General features: G+C 42.9%; 2 protein-coding genes across 11 annotated transcripts in view; one reads left to right on the top strand and one right to left on the bottom strand.

Annotated features, from left to right (window-relative positions):
* The window catches only part of ppfia2 (PTPRF interacting protein alpha 2), a 167,802-nt gene extending 151,711 nt beyond the window's left edge, over positions 1-16,091 (top strand). For 2 of the 10 annotated variants that reach the window (XM_085769829.1, XM_085769828.1), the window contains exons 21-32: positions 1,981-2,062; positions 2,845-3,045; positions 5,631-5,693; positions 7,917-7,949; positions 8,038-8,213; positions 8,364-8,461; positions 8,547-8,722; positions 9,221-9,289; positions 10,452-10,608; positions 10,884-10,940; positions 12,854-12,948; positions 14,529-14,683. In XM_085769829.1, coding sequence (XP_085625955.1) covers positions 1,981-2,062; positions 2,845-3,045; positions 5,631-5,693; positions 7,917-7,949; positions 8,038-8,213; positions 8,364-8,461; positions 8,547-8,722; positions 9,221-9,289; positions 10,452-10,608; positions 10,884-10,940; positions 12,854-12,912 — 1,171 coding nt within the window. In that variant the 3' untranslated portion in view covers positions 12,913-12,948; positions 14,529-14,683. Of the gene's footprint in view, positions 1-1,980; positions 2,063-2,844; positions 3,046-5,630; positions 5,694-7,916; positions 7,950-8,037; positions 8,214-8,363; positions 8,462-8,546; positions 8,723-9,220; positions 9,290-10,451; positions 10,609-10,883; positions 10,941-12,853; positions 12,949-14,528 lie in introns of all 10 variants that reach the window. The other 8 variants (XM_085769832.1, XM_085769837.1, XM_085769831.1 and 5 more) reach the window with 6 other exon arrangements.
* Positions 16,092-16,139: 48 nt separating this feature from the next.
* acss3 (acyl-CoA synthetase short chain family member 3) overlaps positions 16,140-23,530 on the bottom strand; it is a 42,159-nt gene continuing 34,768 nt past the window's right edge. Inside the window, exons 10-16 of the mRNA XM_085769839.1 lie at positions 21,847-21,942; positions 20,682-20,745; positions 19,650-19,731; positions 18,534-18,656; positions 18,135-18,234; positions 17,438-17,613; positions 16,140-16,481 (exon numbers count right to left, since the gene is read on the bottom strand). Coding sequence (XP_085625965.1) covers positions 16,398-16,481; positions 17,438-17,613; positions 18,135-18,234; positions 18,534-18,656; positions 19,650-19,731; positions 20,682-20,745; positions 21,847-21,942 — 725 coding nt within the window. The 3' untranslated portion in view covers positions 16,140-16,397. The remainder of the gene's footprint in view (positions 16,482-17,437; positions 17,614-18,134; positions 18,235-18,533; positions 18,657-19,649; positions 19,732-20,681; positions 20,746-21,846; positions 21,943-23,530) is intronic.

Genomic DNA, 23,530 nt, shown 5'->3' on the forward strand with positions numbered 1-23,530 from the left:
TATGAAATGTGTTCACTAAATAGAAAAAGAAGTGCATTGTTCTTTTTTTGTTTTGTGTGTGTGTGTGGGGGTGTGAGTACAAGTTTGTCCTCAATTTGTCAGGCTGTTTATGAGTTGTGTGAGCTTCCCCAACTGTGGGAGGATTCATAACACACAACACAAAACGGCTCTGTACACAACTGACCCGGAGCATCTATTCGGTGCTCCTGGTCCATGAGACGCAGTTTTGAGCTTGAAAAGATGACACTGACACTAATCATAAAATGAAATGAAAGAAAAGTCCACACATTTAAGTAGGTTAAAGTAGTTAAGTTCAAGTTTTAACAATAGCAGTCTGTTCATCTCAAACCCTGAAAACCTTTAACTGTTCATGTGCTCTGCGCATGCACGAACCGGTTGCTCCAGCATTGATCTATACATCCATGGAGCAACAGTTTAGGCAAAATGTGGAATTTAACTGAACAACAAGGACAACAAGGTCGCGTATTTCATCGTTCGTGTTAATTTCACATCTGGTGAGTTTGCCAACTTGCTGAAACGGAAATGAACAGACGGGGGCGCGTGATTTGCTATTCTTTATTTGACCTTTCGACCTGGGATTAATGTAAAATTGGCCCTTCTACACATTGTCGTTCACTCATCCAAGCCTTTGATGCTCGTTTTGCAATTCCGGTCAGTACTTTTGTGGTCCTTTTTTTTTTCGGTTGCAACGTTGAAGCATTCTTCTGTCGCCATTTTTAAAAACCCTGCGCTGCTGTCGGGCGTAAGTTGACGCATTCTTCCGTTTGTGTGTCCGGTTTTTAAAATGCAGTAAACGCAGTAGTGTGGACGTGAGTATTTAACAAGCTGTTTAATTAAAAATTACTATTTTTTATGATTCAATAATTGCTTGGATTAAAAAAACAAAAAACAACCTCCAGTGCCAAATTAATTCTGGGAGCTGGTCAGCTGTGCTACTGTAAGATTAGCTATTCTAAGACACACAGTACCTCAGCCAAGGATGCACAACCTCTAAATGTGTTATTTCCGTGATGATGTTTAGACATTTTCAGTCTGCACACAGATAGAAAACCTCAAGTCTGCTCAGGAATATTTTGACCTTGTGCCAAATAAGAAGTGGGAGAAACTGACCACGGAGTTTTGGGTACATAGGCTACATTTTGTTATTTTGCTCTGGCTCCTCCATCAAACCACAGCTGTAATTGGACAAAACTTTGTTTCTTTTAGGCTTGTTTTGCCAAGTGCTTCATGGCAGTGAATGAAATTTTACCATTAAATGAGATGTTTGTTTCATAAGTTTTTCTATTGCTTCATAGCTGGCATTAGCATTATCAGCTGTTTAATGGCAGTCCAGAAGAACTGTTGAGATTTCAGTATTAAACTTCATTCAGCAGCACTAATGTTAACTCTTTAGTATATATTTTCTTCTACTAATGTTTGCATGTGAACCAGGTAGCCACCGCTTGTCTTATAACTTTCTGACAGCAACTTCTTCTTTGGCCAAGGACTTAAACTTTCTCAAAATTTCAGCAAAATAAGATTTTATAGCTGAGGTTTTCCTCCTACAGTCTGCCAATAATAAATTTAACATTATGAATATTGAAGGAAAATGTTAACATTGGGATCAATGCCCTCACAGGATTAGTATTGCAAAGCCGGTTGTGTGTGAGTGTGTGTCTCTCAGTGTAGCTACAGTTGTGTCCTTGTCCCACGGCAATCCAGAGATGAATGATAAAAACATGCCCTTTAAAAAAAAACGTTTTGTGTACAGGCTAAACTGGTGCGTCTCTCATTTTACTATGCTCACACACAAACCCACACAGGGACAACACTGTTAACTGGAGGTGGTTTGTGAAAAGCAGTGTGCAGAAATGAGGATGTGAGAGAGTGAAGGAGGGTATGGTATTGTCTGTGAGTAAATTGTGCAGGAGTGTTTATTATTATGTGTTCACACTGGCTCTCCTCTGTCCCTGCCCTCAGACACGAGCTATTGGAGGAAGCCAGGAGAAAGGGTTTACCTTTCGCCCAATGGGACGGCCCCACAGTTGTAGCCTGGCTGGAGGTAAAAACAATCACTGAGACTTATTAACCGTTTCAACTCACAAGAGATTCTTGCTGATTTATTTAAATAGCATGTAGATTATTGCATAAAACACCAAGTGAATTAAATCAGTCTAATTAACCCATGCATGAACATCAGCCGTCCTCTCAAAGATGAATGCTATTTGTCTTGTGACATTCCTGCCTGATCAAAACACCCTTTGATGTACAGCTATTACGGCCTTTTCACATTATTGCTTAATTCCATTATGAGTAATTTATAAGGCTATGACCTTATTTCCAATAATGAGTATTAATATTTAGCATCTAAAGCAGTGATTATAAATCAAATACGTTTTACTATCTGTGATGTAACTGAACATGTTGGAAAAAGCAAACTGCTGCCCCCTAATGGTTAGTACAGGATGTGCATCCACGAGCCACTTTATGACCCCACTAATCCCTCACCACAGTGTTCCAATTATGAAAGAGTCAAATGGGATTATTGGGACTGATAGTTATATTTTTTTTGGAGCTAACATTACATGCTGTTAGATCGGACTATTTTTAAGCCAAATAACAAGATTTCACCATTTCCTGCCAAATTATATTTATTGCAAGATGGAAAATCCTGTGAAACAGCATGTTACCAAGAGACTAAATTCTCTGCAGAAATTCAGGATAGTGATTAAAATAAAACCATGAAATAACAAGTGGTTTAAAGCCAAGAATAGGTTGGTAAATCAGTCCAGCTCTGGTTTACAGCTTCACTAAACTCAACAATTTTCTGTGTGTGTGGTACAGCTGTGGCTGGGGATGCCGGCGTGGTACGTGGCGGCGTGCCGTGCCAACGTGAAGAGCGGCGCCATCATGTCGGCCCTCTCCGACACCGAGATCCAGAGGGAGATCGGCATCAGCAACCCTCTGCACCGGCTCAAACTCCGCCTGGCCATCCAGGAAATGGTCTCCCTCACCAGCCCCTCGGCTCCACCCACCTCCAGAACCGTGAGTCCTTCAGAGAACCGGGAGGGTTTCAGACGTACAAACATTATCTGGAAGCAGAGCTGATGTGGAGGGAGAAGTAGTCTCACAGTTAGAGGATTTACAATTTGAATCTTTCAAGGAAAATACATTTTGGGAAATTTCCTTTTTTTTCCGCCAAGAATTAAAGAGAAGAAATAGCCAGCAGCTAACTAGCTAAGCTTAGCATAAAGAGGGAAAACTTCTCACCTGGTTCTGTGTAAGGTTTCTCTCCTACCACCTTTCTCTAAAAATCACTTTTTGTTTTATAACGTTCTCATATATCTTTAAAAAAAAAGACAATATGTGTGACTTTGTCTGGGATAGAACAGTAAAGTCCAGAGATGATTTATCACTGTCCCTGGTGTGTCCACAGTCGATCAACCTTTATGAAGACAGAGACGGATCTTCAGTGTCTGACTTAAAGATATATTAGAACTTGAACTCTGAGTCGCATGAACAAACAAAAGATAAATCTTCACAGAAAGCAGACACGAGGTGAAAAGTATCAGAACCAAAAAAATAAAATCAACAGAAAAGTGAAAAAAAGTGTTCACTAGTTTACCTTTAGGTGTTCTGTGGTATGTGGATGGTGTTTCCCTCTGACAGAGCCACGCTAGCTGTTTTCCTCTTTCCTGTCAGTATGCTAAGCTAAGCTAAGCTAACCGATGTGTAATGTTTAATAAAAGCACTGCATGACACAATTTCTCTCTCTAACGCAGCTCTGACAAATGTTTCTATGACTGAGCTCCCTCTCTGCTGCTGCTGCTCACTCCTCCACACACGGGTGACATGTTTGTAGGTGGTTGACGACAAACGGCACAACAAACGTTACAACATAATCACCCCCGGAGACATTTGTCAGTGTTTTTTTTTTCTTTTCTTTTTTCTCTCTCAATACAGTACGGTACATCACTTTATCTCAATTTGAACTCCTCCAGTCTCGGTGATAAGTGAATATTACAGTGGGAGTCAGTGAAGACCTGGGTTGTAAAACAAGCACTAGCAGCAGCAGTATGTGTGTGTGTATGTGTGTTTGCTGTAATTTGGCTCTCCGGTTATTTCACACCACAGTCGCTTTCATAGCTCCCTGTTGTCATGGTAATTGCATATGGTCTCTAAGGACTCTGTAGCGACTGTTTGTGCTGCAGAGCAAGGACCAAACAGTGCAGACCATACATCACACAGACATGAGAAGTTGTGCTGCTGTATAAAACCTGGCTGAGAATGTTTATTATTACCTTTTTTTATATACATACTGTACTGCGCATCTTGTCGTCATAACTCACCAGCCAATAAGTTTGTGCTCACACCCTCTCTTCTACCGATTGACTCCACTTCTACACATCATGAAGTTTTCATTACGGAGCATGTCCGGTCACAACCCCTACCCCACCCAAACACACAACCGACTGTGAAGGGCTTTTCTGCCTGTGGTCACACTTAGTTAAAAGCCCCACACACACACACACACACACACATTTAACAGAGGAGGTTAACTGACCTTGTAAACACAGTTGTCGAGAAGAAAATTGAGAAGGAGTAAGAGGGATCAGCCATTTTACATTCACTCTTAAAACTGGATTCCCACTAAAACATGCCGCCCACTTCTGAGTCTTCATACCGTCTGTATCTGGGTCATGATGAAGTGACCTGCTGCTGTACCTGCAGAACTATCACTGCAGCTACAGAATGTAGACATAAATTATAACAAAATGAACATTTAAAGGTTTATTCATGCCGATCACTTACCTCTAATGTGTCGCAGCCGTGCAGATAACCTTGAGATATTGAGTCTTAATATTTAAATTCTGTGCCCACCATACTGCTGCATTCACATCCATGGTAGACTGGGCATGTTTTGGTTTAGTTTAAGACATAATAATTGAATTCAAAAGTTTACAGTTTGACCTGTTTGACCAGTGTTGATGGTTGCAACATGTTGGCTATGATCTTTAAACTGACTGTGATGTAAAATAAAGGCATTTTAATTTTTTCACCAATCCTACAGGGTTCCTTGGGATGTTTTTTGCACTTTTGTGTCAAACTGTAAACTTTTGAAAAAACAACAACATACACACACCTAAAATTTCAATTTTTTGGTTTATAATAATTGAATTATCAAGAAAATCCTCAACAGATGAATCAATAGTTTAATAAGATGGCATGGCTGGCTACCACTAGAGCTAAGTGTTTTTTCTGTAGTGTAGGCTAGATGGGGAGGGATGCGTGATGTGGGTTTATGTGTCTGTTGTTGGTGATGCTACTAATAAACTCAGTCTTCCTCGTTGTGCATGCCGACTGTCTCTTATTTCTATACGTGTTGTGTCAAAGTTGGGTCGTTTCTGTGCTGTGCTGTGCTGTTTGTGTTTTTTGTCCTCTTGTGTTTGCCCTTTGACCCCCCCTCTGGCGGGTCTGGGGGCCAGTTCATCATCTGACTGTGATGCTATAACACTATTGGCTTACAGTGGTGCTGCTCTTCTTCTTTAACACTGCTTGCCCCTCCTACCGGACCTCTACTACCAACCCCGCTGCTGCTGCTCTGTCTCTCGGGCCCCGCCCCCTTGTAGCCGTCAGGCAATGTGTGGGTGACCCATGAGGAGATGGAGACCATGGCAGCTCCTTCCAAAACGGTCAGTCCTCCCTCGTGCCCTTCATCCCCACCCCCACCCTTACTTTCTCTATCAGTCATTTGTGTATGAGAGAGTTTTAAATATACTGAAGTGAATTGAGAACAAGGTGGTGACTGATGGAGAAGGCACGTGTCGGTTCACCTCCCCCCTGATCTGTCAACTTCCTCATCAACACTAATTTTGAGCAAGAATTTACTCGGATTAATTTGACTCAGTTCATCAACAAGGTCATGATGGAAGATTTTTCACCCGTGACACTTTCTAAAACACCACTCAAGCCTCAGCAGACACTCAGGAGCAGAAGCATAAAACTCTGTGGAGATTAACGACTAAAACTATGTGTACACTACACACAGAACCAGAAATATCTCTCCAAGAAAAATTGGGCGCAAAATGAACGAGCCTCATTTCCTCTCCCACACTTAGCTACACATGAATGAAGTTTGTGCCCGTGCAGCACCAGCTTAACTAGCACAGAAAATGAAGATGAGAAAGAAGAGTAATTTAACTGATCGTGAATTTCCCTTTATGATGTGTGAAAACTGTTATTGCTGTGTAAACGACAAAACTTACAATTATGATAATGAAGGCAACCTCTGTGCTGTTGGCTTTATGTTTTGTTAAATGACATGTCTGGGCTTAATTTTTTTTTAAATTTTATGATGCATTTGTGCATCTGGCCCCTGAAGCTCAGCCCAGGTTGGCATCAGTGGGTCAGCCTGAAGAGGCTGGATGTGAACGCAGCACTAGCACCGCTCATGTAGAAATTTGTAAACTTGTAAAAGCTCTGGTGCAGTGAGGTTTGAGTCGTGTGATGAAGGTGAGAAACTGATGTTGGGACACTCACATGATCATGTTTATCCAAATCACTCTGGGAACACACTGCCTGTGTTGCATTTATGAATATATATTTGAACCAATCTTGCAGCTACGCTATGTGGAGACTGTGGCACTTAAAGGGATAGTTCAACGTTCCCTCATCAAACGCATCAAAAACACAATCCAACAACTCCAAAACGGACAAGTTGTGACCTGCACATTCACCACGCTATGAGATAATAACGGAGCGTTACGAGAGGTTTTCGAGGGAAATGCAGAGACTGCTTGCAAAAACTGCCCCCGACGGGAATGTGCATCAGCGGTTTTGCATGAATTTACCTCTAAAACAACTCTGTCTCGTAAGGTTCCGTTATTATCTCATAGCGTGGTGAATGTGCAGGTCACAACTTGTCCACCAGAGCGTTTTGGAGTTGTTGGATTGTGTATTTGATGAGTTTGATGGGGGAAACCAAGAAATTCCATTAGCCGCCGTAGCGTAGCTCTGAGCAGCTCACGGCTCTGCTCCACCGTTCTAAAAATAGCTTGCACCGTCAATTAAAGGTAATTAACCTACTACTAAAACTATAGGGATTATGGCAATGGGCCAATTTGCCAAAATGTCGAACTATCCCTTTAAGTGATGCTTTCTGTCACTAATAAACAAAGAAATAATAATTCATAATGAAACATTGGAGATATTTGAATAGCCTGCAAACTCTGTCTTTGCAGCAGATGAGCAACAGCAGCCTCGGTGCTCAGGCAACACAAGCAGTGAGTTCCTAGCATGACTCCAAAGGCTGTTGCATCTTACAGAAATCAACATACAGCAGATTTTGCTCTACTTCCTCCCTGGCTGCACGAACTACAAAGCTAAAAGCTAATTTGGTTCCATTTCTTCAAGATGGTAGTTTTAGCCCATTAGTAATCCATCTCCAAAGTAAAGCCGAACTGTCAGGGCAGGCTACATCTGAGAGTAAAAGAGTTTTCCCCCCCCTGGAGACTAATTCACATGCCATTTAGGTTTGAGCTTTTCTTTCCTCTTTACTTGCTCAACTGTTGCTCTCACAAACCTTTTACCGTGTCTTGAAAGCTGCCTGTGGTTTGTTTGATTTGTCAAAAATGTAGCAGAGGGGTTGGGAGGAAGAAACTTTCTTCCTTCTTTCTGGCTTTCTCTTAGATGTTGAAGAGCACTACAACCAAACTCCACGCTGGGTAACAAAAACATGTTGCTGGATGTTTTAAACACACAATTGTGAGAGGGACAAACAAAACAGGCGCTGATAAAAAATTGTTCAGACGTATTCCAGATGAATTCTTGCATTTATTGCTTGTCAGCTGTATTTTCGGAGAGACGTTGTGTGCATCAGGTGATATTTTCTCTTTTCTTTTTCATGTTTTAATCAGAAGTCAGATTCTGACGAGGGAAGCTGGGCACAGGTAAGAGAGAATTCAATCTTGCAGCCGATATGAAAAACATGCAAACGTGAATGAAGGGTAACATTCACCGACTGGCGTCTCCTCTCAGACTCTAGCTTATGGAGACATGAACCACGAGTGGATAGGGAACGAGTGGCTGCCCAGTCTAGGACTACCTCAGTACCGCAGCTACTTCATGGAGTGCCTGGTGGACGCCCGCATGCTGGACCACCTCACCAAGAAGGACCTGAGGGTGCACCTCAAAATGGTGGACAGCTTCCACAGGTACTGGACTCACCTCACCTGCCTCATTGTGACGAAGAGCTGCTTTGTCGGTGGTTTGGCAGTTTTTTTTTTTGAGAGAGGTTAGAATATGGATGACACGTTTTCCCATCATATAACTCTGGATATGTATGTGCTCTTTTCTGACACCAGAACAAGTTTACAGTATGGAATCATGTGTCTGAAGAAGCTCAACTATGACCGGAAAGAACTGGAGAGACGCAGGGAGCACAGTCAGCATGAAATGAGAGGCAAGTATAAACCCAGAATAAAAAATAGAACAATTTCTTTCTAAATATGATATAAATAATATATATATTAATATTGTGTCTACAGACGTGTTGGTGTGGAGTAACGAGCGGGTCATCCGCTGGGTGCAGAGCATCGGCCTGAGGGACTACGCCAACATCCTTCTGGAGAGCGGCGTGCACGGAGCTCTGGTCGCCCTGGACGACAACTTTGACTACACCAGCCTGGCGCTGCTCCTCCAGATCCCCAACCAAAACACTCAGGTACGGTACACACATACAAATCCTTCAGTAAGAGAACACATCTACAGTTTCATCAGCAAGAAAACTGTAGTAAATTCGGACCGAGGGACTAATATAAAGGTTTGGCCGGAGCAGCAGCGTCCTGTGGTCTAAATGCCACTGAATGATCTTTTATTTTGAAGTTCCCTTTTTGGCATTTAAACAGTCAAATTTAAAAAGGTGCTGAATATGGACAGAAATATCATCTGTCACCGCCTCCTGTCCAAAAATAGAGGTACGTCGGTGTCAGCCCTCAAAAGCTGGTGGAATCTAAAATCAGAACATGCAGATTTGCCAACTGTCACTCTGGCAGGTTGCCGTGTGAATTTTCACTGCTCATCTATACTCGGTTCAAATGGATATGCAGCGCGAACAACGTAATATATCAGCTGCTTCTGTTTCCATGATGCTAAAAATAGCCGGTGTTATGAAAATCATGTTTTTCTTTTTTTTTCATCTCTCTCTCCCCCGTGTCCTCAGGCACGTCAGATTCTGGAGCGGGAGTACAATAATCTGCTGGCCCTGGGCACTGACAGGAGACTGGATGAGGTGAGCAGAGAGCATCACCTGCAGCACTGACCTCACACCACAGTGGGGTGAAACGCCACAACAAACAAAGCGAGTGGTCGGTCATTGTGTTGTGTTTTTTTTAACAGTGACACGTTCACCAGCCTTATTAATTCACGATGGCTGAACATAATTTATTAGCTCACATTGACAGGATAAATTATGTATTTAAATCTGCCAGCCTGAGCAATTTTTCATCTATTTTTAAGTGTGTGATTATGATACATTTATTCATTGTTAGAGCCAGTACATCCTTTTTCCTCAGAATTATTCTGATCCAGTGTTGAAGATGCTGAAATCCAAGTTTGCTCCTCACCTCCAGTGGTGACCCAGATTTACCAGTAACTAACTTTTATTTCACTTAAAGGGATAGTTCAACATTTGGGCAAATTGGCCCATTGCCATAATCCCTATAGTTTTAACAGTAGGTTCATTACCTTTAATTGTAGGTGCAAGCTATTTTTAGAACGGCAGAGCAGAGTCGTGAGCTGCTCAGAGCTAAGCTGCGGAGGCTAATGGGATTTCTTGGTTTCCCTCATCAAACTACATTCACCAAGCTATGAGATAATAACGTAACGTTACGAGACAGAGTTGTTTTCGAGGTAAATTCATGCAAAACTGCTGATGCGCGTTCCCATCGGGAGCAGTTTTCCAGCAAGCAGTCTCTGCATTTACCTCGAAAACAACTGTCTTGTATCGTTCCATTATTGTCTCATAGCGTGGTGAATGTGCAGGTCACAGCTTGTCCACCAGAGCGTTTTGGAGTTGTTGGATTGTGTATTTGATGAGTTTGATGAGGGAAATCAAGAAATCCCATGAGCCTCTGAGCAGCCGCTCCACCGTTAATAGCTTGCACCGAGAATTAAAGGTAACGAACTTACTCCTAAAACTATAGGGATTATGGCAATGGGCCAATTTGCCAAAAATGTTGAACTATCCCTTTAAAGTAGAAAGTAAACAGTTAAAATCAATAAAAAAAAAAAAGCAAAGTCTGTTGAAAACCTGAATAGATGAAATAACAACTGTGAGTCACATCTACCTAGAAACCCAGCCAGGTGATGATGGTGTGTTCATGGTACCTTTCTGTGTGTGTGTGTGTGTGTGTGTGACGCAGATGACATTTTAATCTCTCTCTGTTTATCAGTGTGACGACAAAGACTTCCGCGGTCCGTCGTGGAGGAGGCAGTTCCCGCCCCGAGACGTTCACGGTATCAGTATGATGCCCGGATCAGCAGAGACTCTCCCTGCTGGTTTCCGTCTCACCGCCACGTCCGGTCACTCCCGGAGGCTGCCCCCCGAGGGTGAGCGCCCGCCTCTCCTCCTCCTCCACATCCACTCCACAGCTCACACACCCACACTGGCACATTGTTCATTTTTGGTTTGTTTTTTTACTCAGTGTGTTATCTTGTTGTACATGAATTGTGGCTTTTCAAAAGGCAGCAGCAACACAAAGGTTAAATCCAGCAGCTGTGCAGGTAGATGAGAGGAAAAGCACAGCTGAGCAGGAGTGGCTGCTCCGTGCTGTTTTGTGACCATGTCTCTTGTTCTCTCCGACTCTGTGACGGCTGCTCTGCAGTCCTCTATGAGGCGCTGGATGACAGTCCTGACGACATGTATTTGGATTGGTATCAAGGTCAGATATGCCCCAATGAAGGCTCTGGGCCTTGTTCGCCCTGCGTGTTTATTATTATTAATATTCTTCCTGTACTCCCTCCTCTTCACATGGTCTCTGTCCTGCTGTATCTCTCCTCTTCTCCGTGGCCTCTCACCCTCTCACCTTTCTTCTCTCTCACTCTACCACTCTACAAATCTCTCTGATATCAAACTCCAAGGGTGTTGTTTTGCAGAGTTGCAAAATAGTCATTGTGTCCAGTCGCCCTGCTGGTGCAAAGCTAGGGAGTCAAGTTATGGATTAGGACCCATGCTTGCTGGTTTGACCCTTGAAGTTGCAGAAACTTAAGCAGCAAAACAAAAAGGTGGCTGAGCGGTGCTATGTAAGTTGGCCTGAATCAGGAGGTTTACATAGGTCATGTCTTGGATGTTTCGAGAACTCAAACTGACAGTTTGTGTCATTCCTGATTCCCCCGCTGTTAAAAGAGGACACCGGCTCAAACAGGCTTTTCTTAAAGGATCACTCTGGATTACCGCAGTTTATCTGTTAACTATTGATTTTTGTAGTTTTGGCATCATTTCATAACAATGAACTCAAATTAAGCGCTAATAACTGCTGAGATGTGGGAACGCAGCAGCATGGCTTCAACATCGACTGACAGGGCAAAACACACGAGCAGTCAGACAAGACGAACAGATGAGCCAAATTATCTACGGGATTTTATTTGGAGATAAAACGAACTACTGCTGTCTGCAAGAATCTTGTCTGCACATGGACGTTAAGTTTGACTGATTTAAAACCAGTGTTTACAGTCTGTGTGATTGTCTCACTGCTCGTTTTATTCTTGCCTCTTCTGCAGCGATGTCGTCCTCCAATGTCGCTGCGTTCCCAGATCTCTGATATATTTAAACAAAAGTTATCATAACCAGAATTACAAAGACTATTTCTAGCTGAGCTCTACTCACTCACTTGATCTGGAGCTCTCAGCCACAGAGTTCATCAGTAGAATAGATCAGAGTTTTATCATCATTGGTGAGTTATAGATGTAGAACCAGCTCCATGACTGTGATCAATTTTATATAATCTAAAGAAGAAAGTAGGAATTCTATGATTGATGCTTCTAATCACCAATCACCTGTGGTCAAAGGACAAGGCAACCAAAACGAAACAATACAAGTTGTGTGAAACTGATTTATTAACTAATGACATCTGTGATTAAGCTAAAAAATGATTAGTGTAGGCCAATCGTATTCATCCGTAACAGGAAGTAACAGTCCTGTGTCAGCTAAATCTGATGACACAGACCGGACAGCTCCAGAATAAGTGAGTAAATGGATGTTTAATTGTTTCAAAAGTCCAAGTATTAAATCCACTGAACTAGATTTATCCTTTAAAGCGATGCAGAGCGTATCAGCAACTGTGTCTGTGATGATTACACCACACCAGTTGTGATACGCCACCTCAGATCATCCTCCTGCTTTGCACCAGTGTTCTCCTCTAACGAGACATTCCCAGTGACACCGACACACTCGTCTGTGTTTCCTCCCTGTCCCCCCTCCCCCCCCCGGTCTGTGACGTCCACACTGCTCTCTAATCTCGTTGCTGGTGGTGTCCACTCAAAACTAAACCTCCATTTGAGTGTGTGTGTGTGAGTGTGTGATCCATGGCTTTCTCTTCTGAGGGCAAAACTATTGAGTAACTCCCCCTCCTCCCTCCATCCCTTCCTCCTGTTTGTGTGGAAGACGTGTTTTTGTGATGTCACTCATACCGGTGAGGACGTCTCATCATGTGGCATTGTTCTGTCTGGGGTGGGAACCGAGTGGAGGAAGGTTTCCCCCCCCCCGCCTCTCACTCTGGGTCCATCTGATGTGTGACCACCTCGTCCTCCACACTGACGCCTAAAGAGCTGTGTGTCTCGCTGTCTCCCCCTACAGTCGGACCGTCTGCGGTGCAGCGGCTGGACAGCTCCACGGTGAGAACCTACTCCTGCTGAGAGGAGGAGGAAGAGAGGGACCTTAAACTGTACACTGTATGTAACATTACACAGACTCTCTCGCTCTGTCTAATACACAGATTTCCTCAGAACTACTTAACCCTCCTGTTGTCCTGGGTCAAGGAAGGATGAAGGGAAGGAAGGAAGAAAAGAAGGAAGGAAGGAAGGAAGGACGAAGGGAAAGAAGGAAGGAAGGATGAAGGGAAAGAGGGACGGACAAAGGGAAAGATGGGAGGAAAGAGGAAGGGGGGCGAAGGAAGGAAGGAAAGAAAGAGGGAAAGAAGGAATAACAAAGGGAAAGATGCTCCCATCTTTCCCTTTGTCATTCCTTCTTTCCCTTCGTGAGAAAGAGGAAGGGGAAAAGGAAGGAAAGATAGAAGGAGGGAGGGAACAGATTGGGTCAAAAAGGAAGGAAGAAGAAGAAATGAGGACAAAGGGAAGGAAGGAAAGAAGGAAAGGAAAAAGGATTGTGGAAAGAAGGAAGGATGGACGAAGGGAACAGATTGGGTCAATTTGACCCAGAAGGACAACAGGAGGGTTAAAACAGATAATCGGATTTAAAAAAAAGAAAAGTGCAGCGGAATCTTCTCAACAAACATTTTGTGATTGTTTCGTTGGTTGTTGCCAGGTAGCTGCGATACGCTGATCAGAAACGATGAGTCACTCATGAGCCAAACTTTAGGAATCTCCTCAGAATGAACAAGATCTGCAGTAACATAAACATTTACACCATTAATCTGGTTCAAGACTCCTAAAAATAGGCCTCGTGACCGTGAGAGTTATGCAAACTTTACAGATTACAGCGGCCTCGTTCTCTCTCCAGATGTTTTTCTTTGTGCTTCCAGGTCCCGCGATCAAGTGTCGTCTCTCATGAGTATCTGCTTCGATTTGATCTGACCGCTCCGTCACTCTGCATCTCCGTTGTAGTGAAATTTCCTCGTAATTTAAGCGGCAGCCAGATGCTACAAAACTGAAGTTTTAGTTTTGCCTGAAGATCACAGATGGACAAGACAGAAATAGGGCAGCCATGAGATTACCTCCCTCCACCTTAATTTGGAGTTTCAATTACAATTCTGGCTGCAAGGAAGAATAACAGACCAAAGTTTTTGTTTCAAGCCTCCAGAATAAAAGACTTGAAGGAGTTGGAGTGGAGTTAAACCAGAAAGATAATAATAAAAAAAAGTTGTAACTTCCGCTGGTGGAGGAGAAATTCATACAATATGAGATTTATCCAAAATAAAACTCAGCGTTTTAAATCTAACTTTGCATATTTGGAGCCTCACAATGCCCGTCCTGTTCTAGATGCATATGAAGTATTCAAACTTGAGTAGTCATTTTGCACTTTCACGCTGCTCCGCTCTTTAACTGTAGACGCAATAAAATAAGAAGTATTGTGTATCCGAAGGGTCTTTTTGTGTCGAGTAGAGTCCCATTAAATCGCTCGTAATTCAGTGTTGGACAAGAATAAAGCATGAAAACTTCAATAATTGGGGGGGTGGACAGTTTTTACAGATGTGGTCACTGTTTGAATTGACTTCTTAGCCTCTTTCTTGAAGAAAAAAAACCCTCAGTGACTTCTAGCCTCATTAAAAGCTTCTCATTGCGTTTCCCTGCAGGTACAGTTCTGAATGGAGCTGCTGGACGGGCGGACCCCCCCGACCCCCCTCCCGCCGCCCCGATCCCCCTCCTGCTGCTGCCGAGGAACAAACCATTCTGACGACACGCACTGCCAAGAAGCCCTGCTCTCCTCTCTGACTCCCCCACTCTACCCTCTCCCCTCCCCTCCAAACCCTCCCCCCTGCTCCATCCCCCCTATAATGTAGGCACCAGATGCCGGTGCTAAACTGTCCCTGCAGGCTGCCCCCCCCTCTCCCCTCCCTCTGTCTGTCCCTACCTCCCCTCTTGTCACCATTTCTACCTTTTACATGTACAGTAACTTGTCAAAGCATAACGTACTGTGTATTTCTTCTACAGGAGATGTGTAGGTTATCTGTAAATTAATATAAATATGCCATTTTTTAATATATACACACACATCTATGTATAAAAAAAAAAGATATTCAGAGTTTGTGCAAAAAAAATGTCCCTGCCACCTCATTTAGTGGACCATAGATTAATATATGCTGCTCTTTAAACTGTCCCCATATTACCCCCCGCCCCCAGCCCTCCCCCTCGAGATCATTTTGTACATACGGTTTTATTTTTTCATTGTGCTGATGATGATTATGATGATGATGATGATGAACCATAGAGAGAAAGAGGAAGAGACTGTGGATGTTGTGTGAAATCCTGCCCTCCAGTGGTCAAACAAAACCACTTCCAGCCCACCTGTTTCTGGCACCGACAAAAAAAAATAAAAACCATCATCATCCTTTCTTATGGATCTTTAAAAAAAAACAAAAACAAAGGAGCATTTTAAAGAGGAAACAAGTCGACGCACTGGAAAAACGACACGACAAGCACTTTGATACAACCGCATCAACTCAACGGACTATTCAGTAGCCAAGGACAAAGACAAGAGATGCTGTTGCACAAAACTTCTTCCTCTCAGAGAACAACAACAAATTAAAAAAAAAAGAAACAGAAAAACTCAACAGGAGGCCGTTCGTAGACCCTGTCACTTTGTTGTACTGTATGTTTCGTCAGGCGATAAACACAAAAAGGACAAAAACTCACTCAGCCGTGCTGGCCTTCTCCCCACCAACACCACCACACCTACCACCACCACCACAACCCCCCCCTCCCCTCAGACACCACGTTAACACAACAGGAAATAACTGAAAGACAGACCGCTTTAGCTCATAGTGTGCGTAGAGTGTATATGACCATGTTGAAGTGAGGTGACTTTTAATGACAAAAACCTGTTTCTTGCTGTGACTTACATTGGTGTAACTGTTAACTCTTTGTTTCTGTCAGAGTTTCCAGGGTAACCTATTGTACAAGCCCTGTTATCTGTCTTTTAGTTATTTCTGACAGGCGACTCCAAACAAAGTCTTTTACGCTTTTTTTTTTTTCTTGGTTTTGTTTGTTTTTACATCTTCAATTTGCACGAACAACGAATCATTTTATTTTGTGTTTCATTTTTGTTTGTTTTTTTATTTATTACTTCTTGTACTTTGGTCAAAACTAAGTGGTGAGCAAACAAATTTTCATTGTCAATAAAAAAAAAACTGTCAGTGAATGAGTTGTCATTGTTTCCATACAAATAGCAGCCGCTTCTAGTCATTACTTATGAATATACAAAGCTTGTTGTGCAGTATGGTTTCACATTATGGTTTCACATTATTATTCAGAATTTCATCATTAGAAAAGTAAAACATGGATTCTGCACCAACAAGGAGATAATACTCACTGGTGTAAATGTGCCTCCAAGAATCATCACTAACTTCTACTTCTAGTTCACATCTGCAGCTCTGTGTCCAACACTTTCACAGGAGTGATTTGTTTTGTGTCCACTTCAAGTTTTCTACTGGTTTATGATGCGTTCAGGCTCCTTGAGGCCTCAGAGCTTTCTCTACCTGCCTCTCGATGTCTTTGAACACATCTGGGTCCTCAATGGTCGGAGTGATCTGTAAAAGCGACAGGAAAATCAGCTAATTAGCACCTAATTAAATGAATAATTAGCATGTCCAGTTTTGATTACATGCATCAAATCTTATTTAAAAAAGAAGACTTCACATTTTTGAAATTTGACCTCTTCCTTAGACCGCGTGACCAATAAAAATGTTTTGATCAGTATTTAGTTCAATGAGTTTAATTAAATTAAAACTTTGTATCTGTCATTTTGATGGGGCACTGAGCATCATAATGTATTACAATCATTAAACGCCACAAAGTGACGATTAAGGATAAATTATGTTTTATACCTCTGATACATTTTCCAACACAATTTTCCAATAAAATAAGTAATAAAATATTGAATAATTATGACCTGACTCAATGCAGTAAGAACTCATTTTGAATTATCAGTGACAGTTTTACTGGAAGTTTTTCATAATTCGCAAAAGTTTGAGAAAGTCACAGATCATAAATCCACCAGGGCAGACGACGTGTGTCAGATTATATATAACAGCCTTTTGTTAATGTGATGGAGGTCTCAGAAACTCATGGAGCAAATATGAAATAATTGGTATTAAAGGATTAAATTCCAGTGGTGTTACTGAGTTTCTGAGGTTGTATCGGTGCAAACAGAGCTGCTGCATGAAGACGTATTATTTCTCAGTCTGTCATCACACTCTCCTGGGACCTTCAGCACCTGATCAGCAGAAAACTGAGTCTGTAACTATAAAGAGATGAAATCCCCAAAGAGCGCTCAGTTGTGCTTAATGAGTGCAGGCCCCACTAATGCGCTGTCATTACTCAAACTCTGAAATGCAAAACGAGCTTTCCTGAGCAACTGGAGATGGAAATGAGGAACTTTGCAAAAAAATAAAAAATAAAATGTTACCTCTGAAGCACTTAACTTTAAATAAGAACTCTAATAAAGAACAGGATATTTCCCAGAGGGTTGTGTGTTGTGTTGTACCTTGTATGGTTTGCCGTTGACCAGGTTGGCCAATGAGGAGCGAGGGATCTTGCCCGAGCGCGTCTTCGGCAGTCCTCCGACGAACAGCACCTTCCTGAAGGCGGCGACGGGTCCGATGGTGTTTCTCACCAGATTCACCATCTCACCTATGATCTCCTCCTCAGTCTTCTGCACACCTGAGACACACAAACACACAACTTTAATGCCAAAATCTGGTCTTTCTATCAGGAACAAAAAAAAACATTTTGGTAACCCTTTAGTAATTCACACAGTTACGTGATAATGTCAAGAAATAGCCAGGAAATAACAAGTAATTGTGTCATAATGTATAGAAATAGCCTATAATAACAGTCAATTTCATAGTAATGTCGAGAAATATCGCCAAGAAATAATGATTGATTGTGAAGAAATACAGTAGCCCAGAAACAATTTATTTTAATGACAACTGCAAGGACTTGGTGGAGAAAAGTTCTCACCTTTCCCAAAATATTCAAAGCATGAAAACCATGTGTAATCTTTTGCCTTTATGAAAAATATGACTATGAAACTGAACTTTATTTCTTAGCTAGTTCTTGACATTATCATCAGCAGCCTGTACATTAAAGGATTACCCAACTTTTTAAACCACGTTTTAATACATACAGTGATTATAAAACAAAGATGAGCACTGTCTTACATTACATTTATCATGACTCACCGTTCTTGAGCACACACAGGGCCAAGGGGACGTGACCCTTCAGAGAGTCCTCTAGACCTACGACGGCACAGTCTCCCACCGCAGGGTGCTGCATCACCGACTGTAAAACAAATGTGTGTGATAACAATATGCAAAAAAACATCATATGGTCAGATATTTACATCGTGATTTCAGTGTGAATTATCATTTTTACTTCTCATTATATCTTAAAAATGATAAAACTGAATCTGTAGCAACACAACATTTATGATGTTACCAATGCACAACAGTATGATCTGAAAAAATTGCAGCTTGTAATTTCTACCACATTGAGAATAAATGGCGCAACCCTGCTATGTACAGACAGTATAGGCGCGTTTCCATTGAGAGTTTGGTCCTCCGCTGTACTTGTCCTCCTACCTCCTCCAAAGCTCCTGCAGACAGCCTGTGACCTGCCACGTTGATGACATCATCAGACCGGGACATGATGTAAAGGAAGTCCTCCTCGTCCACAAAACCTGCATCCATGGTGTCATAGTAACCCTGACGGTGAGACAGAAGGAGGAAGCACGTTAGAGCAGGAAATAGTCATAGCCAGATAATACGGCTCAATTGAAATTAAGTCTTAACTTCAGTATAAAGAAAATTAGAGTGAATATTTGTTTTTTCTTAGATCCTCAGTTGCTGAAAATTATAATGCAGCTGCAATTAAACTTTTAACCACCAGATGGCGCCATCTTACCACATACTCATCACTGCTTGGTTTATTTAATTTTTTTGCCAGTGTCAAAACTTTAATTGAGTGAATCTTCAATGAAACACAACTGTTCTTAGATCTAATTACTTTTCTGAATCTGTATCTGATTAAGCTGCTGCTGTGAAACTTATTCCATGTATTTCAAAGGAGGTTAAATCGAAAGCAACTGGACTTAGTTATTTGTCTAGGAAGACGTTTCACCTCTCATCCAAGAGGCTTCATCAGTTCATGTACGCATCTGACCAGGCTGGGACTGGTCCAACTATCTGGTGTGGAGACTCACTATTTAACCTCTTGTGTGGGCGTTCACAAGGGTGATGATGTCACTGGTTCCCTTTTGTGCTCCAAGTGCCAACGACAGTCGTTTAAATGACTGCCTTTGATGGGAAGTTGGTTTTGACTTTGTTAGTGCCCTATTGTGTTATAACGAAGTCGAAACCAACTTCCCATCAAAGGCAGTCATTTAAACGACTGTCGTTGGCACTTGGAGCACAAAAGGGAACAAGTGACATCATCAGCCTTGTGAACGCCCACACAAGAGGTTAAATAGTGAGTCTCCACACCAGATAGTTGGACCAGTCCCAGCCTGGTCAGATGCGTACATGAACTGATGAAGCCTCTTGGATGAGAGGTGAAACGTCTTCCTAGACAAATAACTAAGTCCAGTTGCTTTCGATTTAACCTCCTTTGAAATACTATGACCTGGGCAAATGAGAATATGCACCGGCTTATTCCATGTAATAAACACCAAACTGTTAGTAAATGACGACTGCACTCACTGGGAACTTGGTGAAATACAGCTCCTTGAACAGATCCCTGTTCTGCCAGAGTGACAGAGCTGCTCCAGGTGGTAGAGGCAGCCTGCAGGGAGGAGGAGAGGGAGAAATCCAAGCTCTTCTTTACACTCTTTAACTTCACTTTTTGATTTATTGGAAAAACTAAAAATGAAAACTACAAGACGCTGACAAAGTGTGACAGTAAATCAATGAGCAGATTTGACTTGACGAAGCTATCGGGACGTGTGAAGATGGATAATTCGTTGTTTCACTTCACTTCACCACACACACACAAGGGGGCAGGAACAGCAGCAAAGTCACTCAGTCTTTGTTTATCAGGGAATTTAATAAACAATCCTGCTTCTGGACTAGTGTTAACCAGGACAGCTGCGTTGCAAGTCGAATATTCAAACATAAGAACAAAAACTCTTATTCCTGACACAGATTGGCTGCTGGGAAGGCGGTGAATTAACATCCTCTCACATAGCCTACTACTGCGCCATATTATCCTCAGAACAGGCGCCTGGCACAGACTCTGTGGCGACTGGAAGGGAAGTACCGTCCGTACAGTAACACAGCTGCTGCCATCTGTTTACAGCTCTACCTGCAGTTATCCCTGGATGCACTAGTATATGTGGACTCTTTGGAAATCCCCAACCCACCCACCCCTCCCCCTTCCCCTCCCCCTCCTCCTCCTCCTCCTCCTCGCTGGCACTGACTCAAAACCAAAGAACAGGGCAGCAGAGTCAGAGGGTGATAACAGATAGACAGCAGACTGGAAGATAAGGCAGCACAGAGGGCTGGAGGGAGGGAGGGAGGGAGGGAGGGAGGGAGGGAGGGAGGCAGCTAGACAGCTATGCACACACACTCGTCCAAACTCAGCAAAAAAAAAAGAAAAAAGTTTGCCCCAACAGTGAATTATTAAGATTAATGAGTGAAAGATTTAAATTTGATTAGTGTGCAAAATGCTTTTATGTCAATTTATTTAAAATACGTGTGCGAGTGACAGAAGAAGCGACGCTGCGCTCAGCTTACCTCACCACAATATTTCCCAGGGTTCTTGGCTTCACCTCCTGCATGTCATTATCGATCACTGTGACTGGTGGAGAGGAAGGAGCACACAGTTCATAATGAGAGGTGCTGAATCACCCGCTGGCAAAAAAAATATTAAACACTATAATAACTCTGTTTTGTTTTATTTCTGCAAACTGAGGGACTGAGAGTTTGACCTGGATACTTTAATATATCGAACAGAGCGAGAAGAGAGACGTTCACACTGTGAGATACATCGAGTCATTGTGGAAAATGACATCCAACTTCTAGTGAACACCTGCTTCTCTCACAGGTCAGAGCTGAAGCCAACGTATCATCTCACTTATAATTACCATCAATGTAAGGACAAGTTAAAGAGGAACTATGCAGGATTTGTAGCTTAACTATGCTACATTTCTACCCTAATTAAACAGCTTTGGAGTAATTGTGATAGTTTAATGAATGATTTAACTTGTTAGGAAGGACATCGTAACATACAGTAGTATATTATGATAAATAACATTATCTCTACTGATTGATTACTCGCCTGCTTCGTTGTAAACACATGCACATGGCCGGGAGGAGGGTTAGTAAAATGGCAGAAAAGCGACCAGACTTGCATAGTTCCTCTTTAAAATCAAACTAGAGAAAAAGTAAGTGAGGCACGGAAGCAAGGACGAAAGCAAGGGAGGATCATTTTCATGTAAGAAAAGAAGCAAGGAGGGAAGGAAGGAAGCTATGAAATGAGGAAGAATTGAAGGAAGGAAGGAAGGAAGGAAGGAAGGAAGGAAGGAAGGAAGGAAGGAAGGAAGGAAGGAAGGAAGGAAGGAAGGAAGGAAGGAAGGAAGGAGGGAAGGAAGGAGGGAAGGATGCAAGCAGGAAAGAAGCAAAGAGAGAAGCAAAAAACCAAGGAAGAAAGAGGGAAGCAAGCAGGGAAAGAAGGAGTTGAGGGAGGAAGCAAGGACAGGAACATAGAAAGAAGAAAAAAAGGGGAGAAAGCTAGCGCGGAGGGAAGGCAAGAGGGAAGGAAGGGAGCAACCAAGAAAAGAAGCCAGCAAAGAAGGAAGAAAGGAAGCAAGCAAGCAAGGAGAAAAGAAAACAAACAAACAAGGCCTCAGTGTGTCGGACAGTGAACTACTCGTGTGTTGTTCAGGTGTTGAACTCTCACCGTTGTAACCAGGAACAGGTTTCCCAGCCTGACCTGCAGGTGGAGTGAGAGAGTTCCCCAGGCCGATGCAGGAGGAGGTGATGGCTGAGCCCGTTTCTGATGACACACACACACACACACACACACACACACACACACACACACACACACACACACACACACACACACACACACACACACATACAGAGAGAGAGATAGAGCTCCATTAAAACACATCTGTGTAGGAGGTCATTAGGAGTTTTAGCTCTGACTCTGCAGTGTAACACGGCAGCAGCTCGTTGCTTTGTGCATCCTCTGCTCTGGAGCTGGAGCTGCAGCTGGAGCCTCCATCCCATCATCATCCTGAGCTGCTGCTGCTGCTGCTGCTGCTGCTGCTGATGGGCTGCATGTGTTTCCTCCGTGAGCAGCTTTAACCTACATTATGCTAAAACTATGACAGCTCCTGTGGGCTCTCCCTGACTGTGCTCCACTTTACAGCAAACACTCGCCTGTTTTCCAGCCAGCACCTCCCTCCTTCCCTCCCTCCTACTCCCACTCCCACTCGCCCACCCACAGAACGAATAACAGAATCGATGCAGCTCAGTAGGCAAGATTACATCTGCAATCATACGGCGGCGGCGGCAGCAGCAGACCGGGGGCCTGGGACCAGCATCTGTCTTCTTCTGAGTTCAAAACTTGAGTTTGAAAACACGGCGAGGAAACAAACGCTCTCTGTTTCTCCGTCTGTGGGTTTATCGCCGTGAAACACACAACAAGAACAATGATGCAGCTGAACGCTTCCATCTGTCCGTCCTGTTTCTCCTCTCCAGCACACAGCTGATGTATCACCTCACACTCCCACGGCAGGTGACGGACAAGCACTAAATTATCTCCAGCATCATGATTCCCAACTGTTTGTTGTTTTTGTTTTTTCTAAAAAAAAAAAGGCTCATTCCGCCTGACTTTCATTTGACGTTCAATTAAATATGAAATCTTTGGCATTTCCGAAACAGCCAGCCCATGGGATTAGTGATTCTTATTTAGTTTACAAAAAAAGAGGCAGATTAATTACCTCGCGTGCTGCTGTTTTTTTTAATTTGTTTTTGTTTTTTCTCTCCACTAATATGCAAATGCATGCAGGAGCCGTTCAGAGAGGCAATCAGATCATCGAGCTCTGATGTTTCTGTCATGTATTGTTCTTAGGTTACTGCCAGCTATGAGCGCCATGAACGCTTTCCCTGTTAATATGCAAATGTATGCAGCAAAGTGCACTAAAGCAGAATCAGATCATTTATTGAACGGGGAGGAGGAGGTAAACAGTTTGAAGAGGTTGGATTTCTTCTAAGGATGTGCAGCCAGGTGCTTCGCCCCCCCGTGGCAGAGGGAGCGTCACCTTCAGAGAGGGTTGAAACCCCGGCCCGGTGGCACAACATGTGGCAGCAGCAGGACAGGTACAGTATGTAAATGACTGACAGGTTTGATACTGCAGTGATTTTCCTTATTAAATCTTGAGGGGAAGCTACTGCAATAGAAAACAGAGAGACAGAGCAAGAGAAATAAAAGGTGTTATAGTCTGAACTAGCCCTGAGGTAACTATATTTCAACATGCTGAAGGCGGTGTCAGGATTTGAGGATAAGGAGCCCCCAATCCATGAGATCCTGACAGGAGGAAAATGGTGGGGAAGAGCAGGATGTTCAGATCACG

The sequence above is a fragment of the Trachurus japonicus genome, chromosome 23 (assembly GCF_045865225.1).
Source record: "Trachurus japonicus isolate A0001 chromosome 23, Traja_1.0".
Lineage (NCBI taxonomy): Eukaryota > Metazoa > Chordata > Actinopteri > Carangiformes > Carangidae > Trachurus > Trachurus japonicus.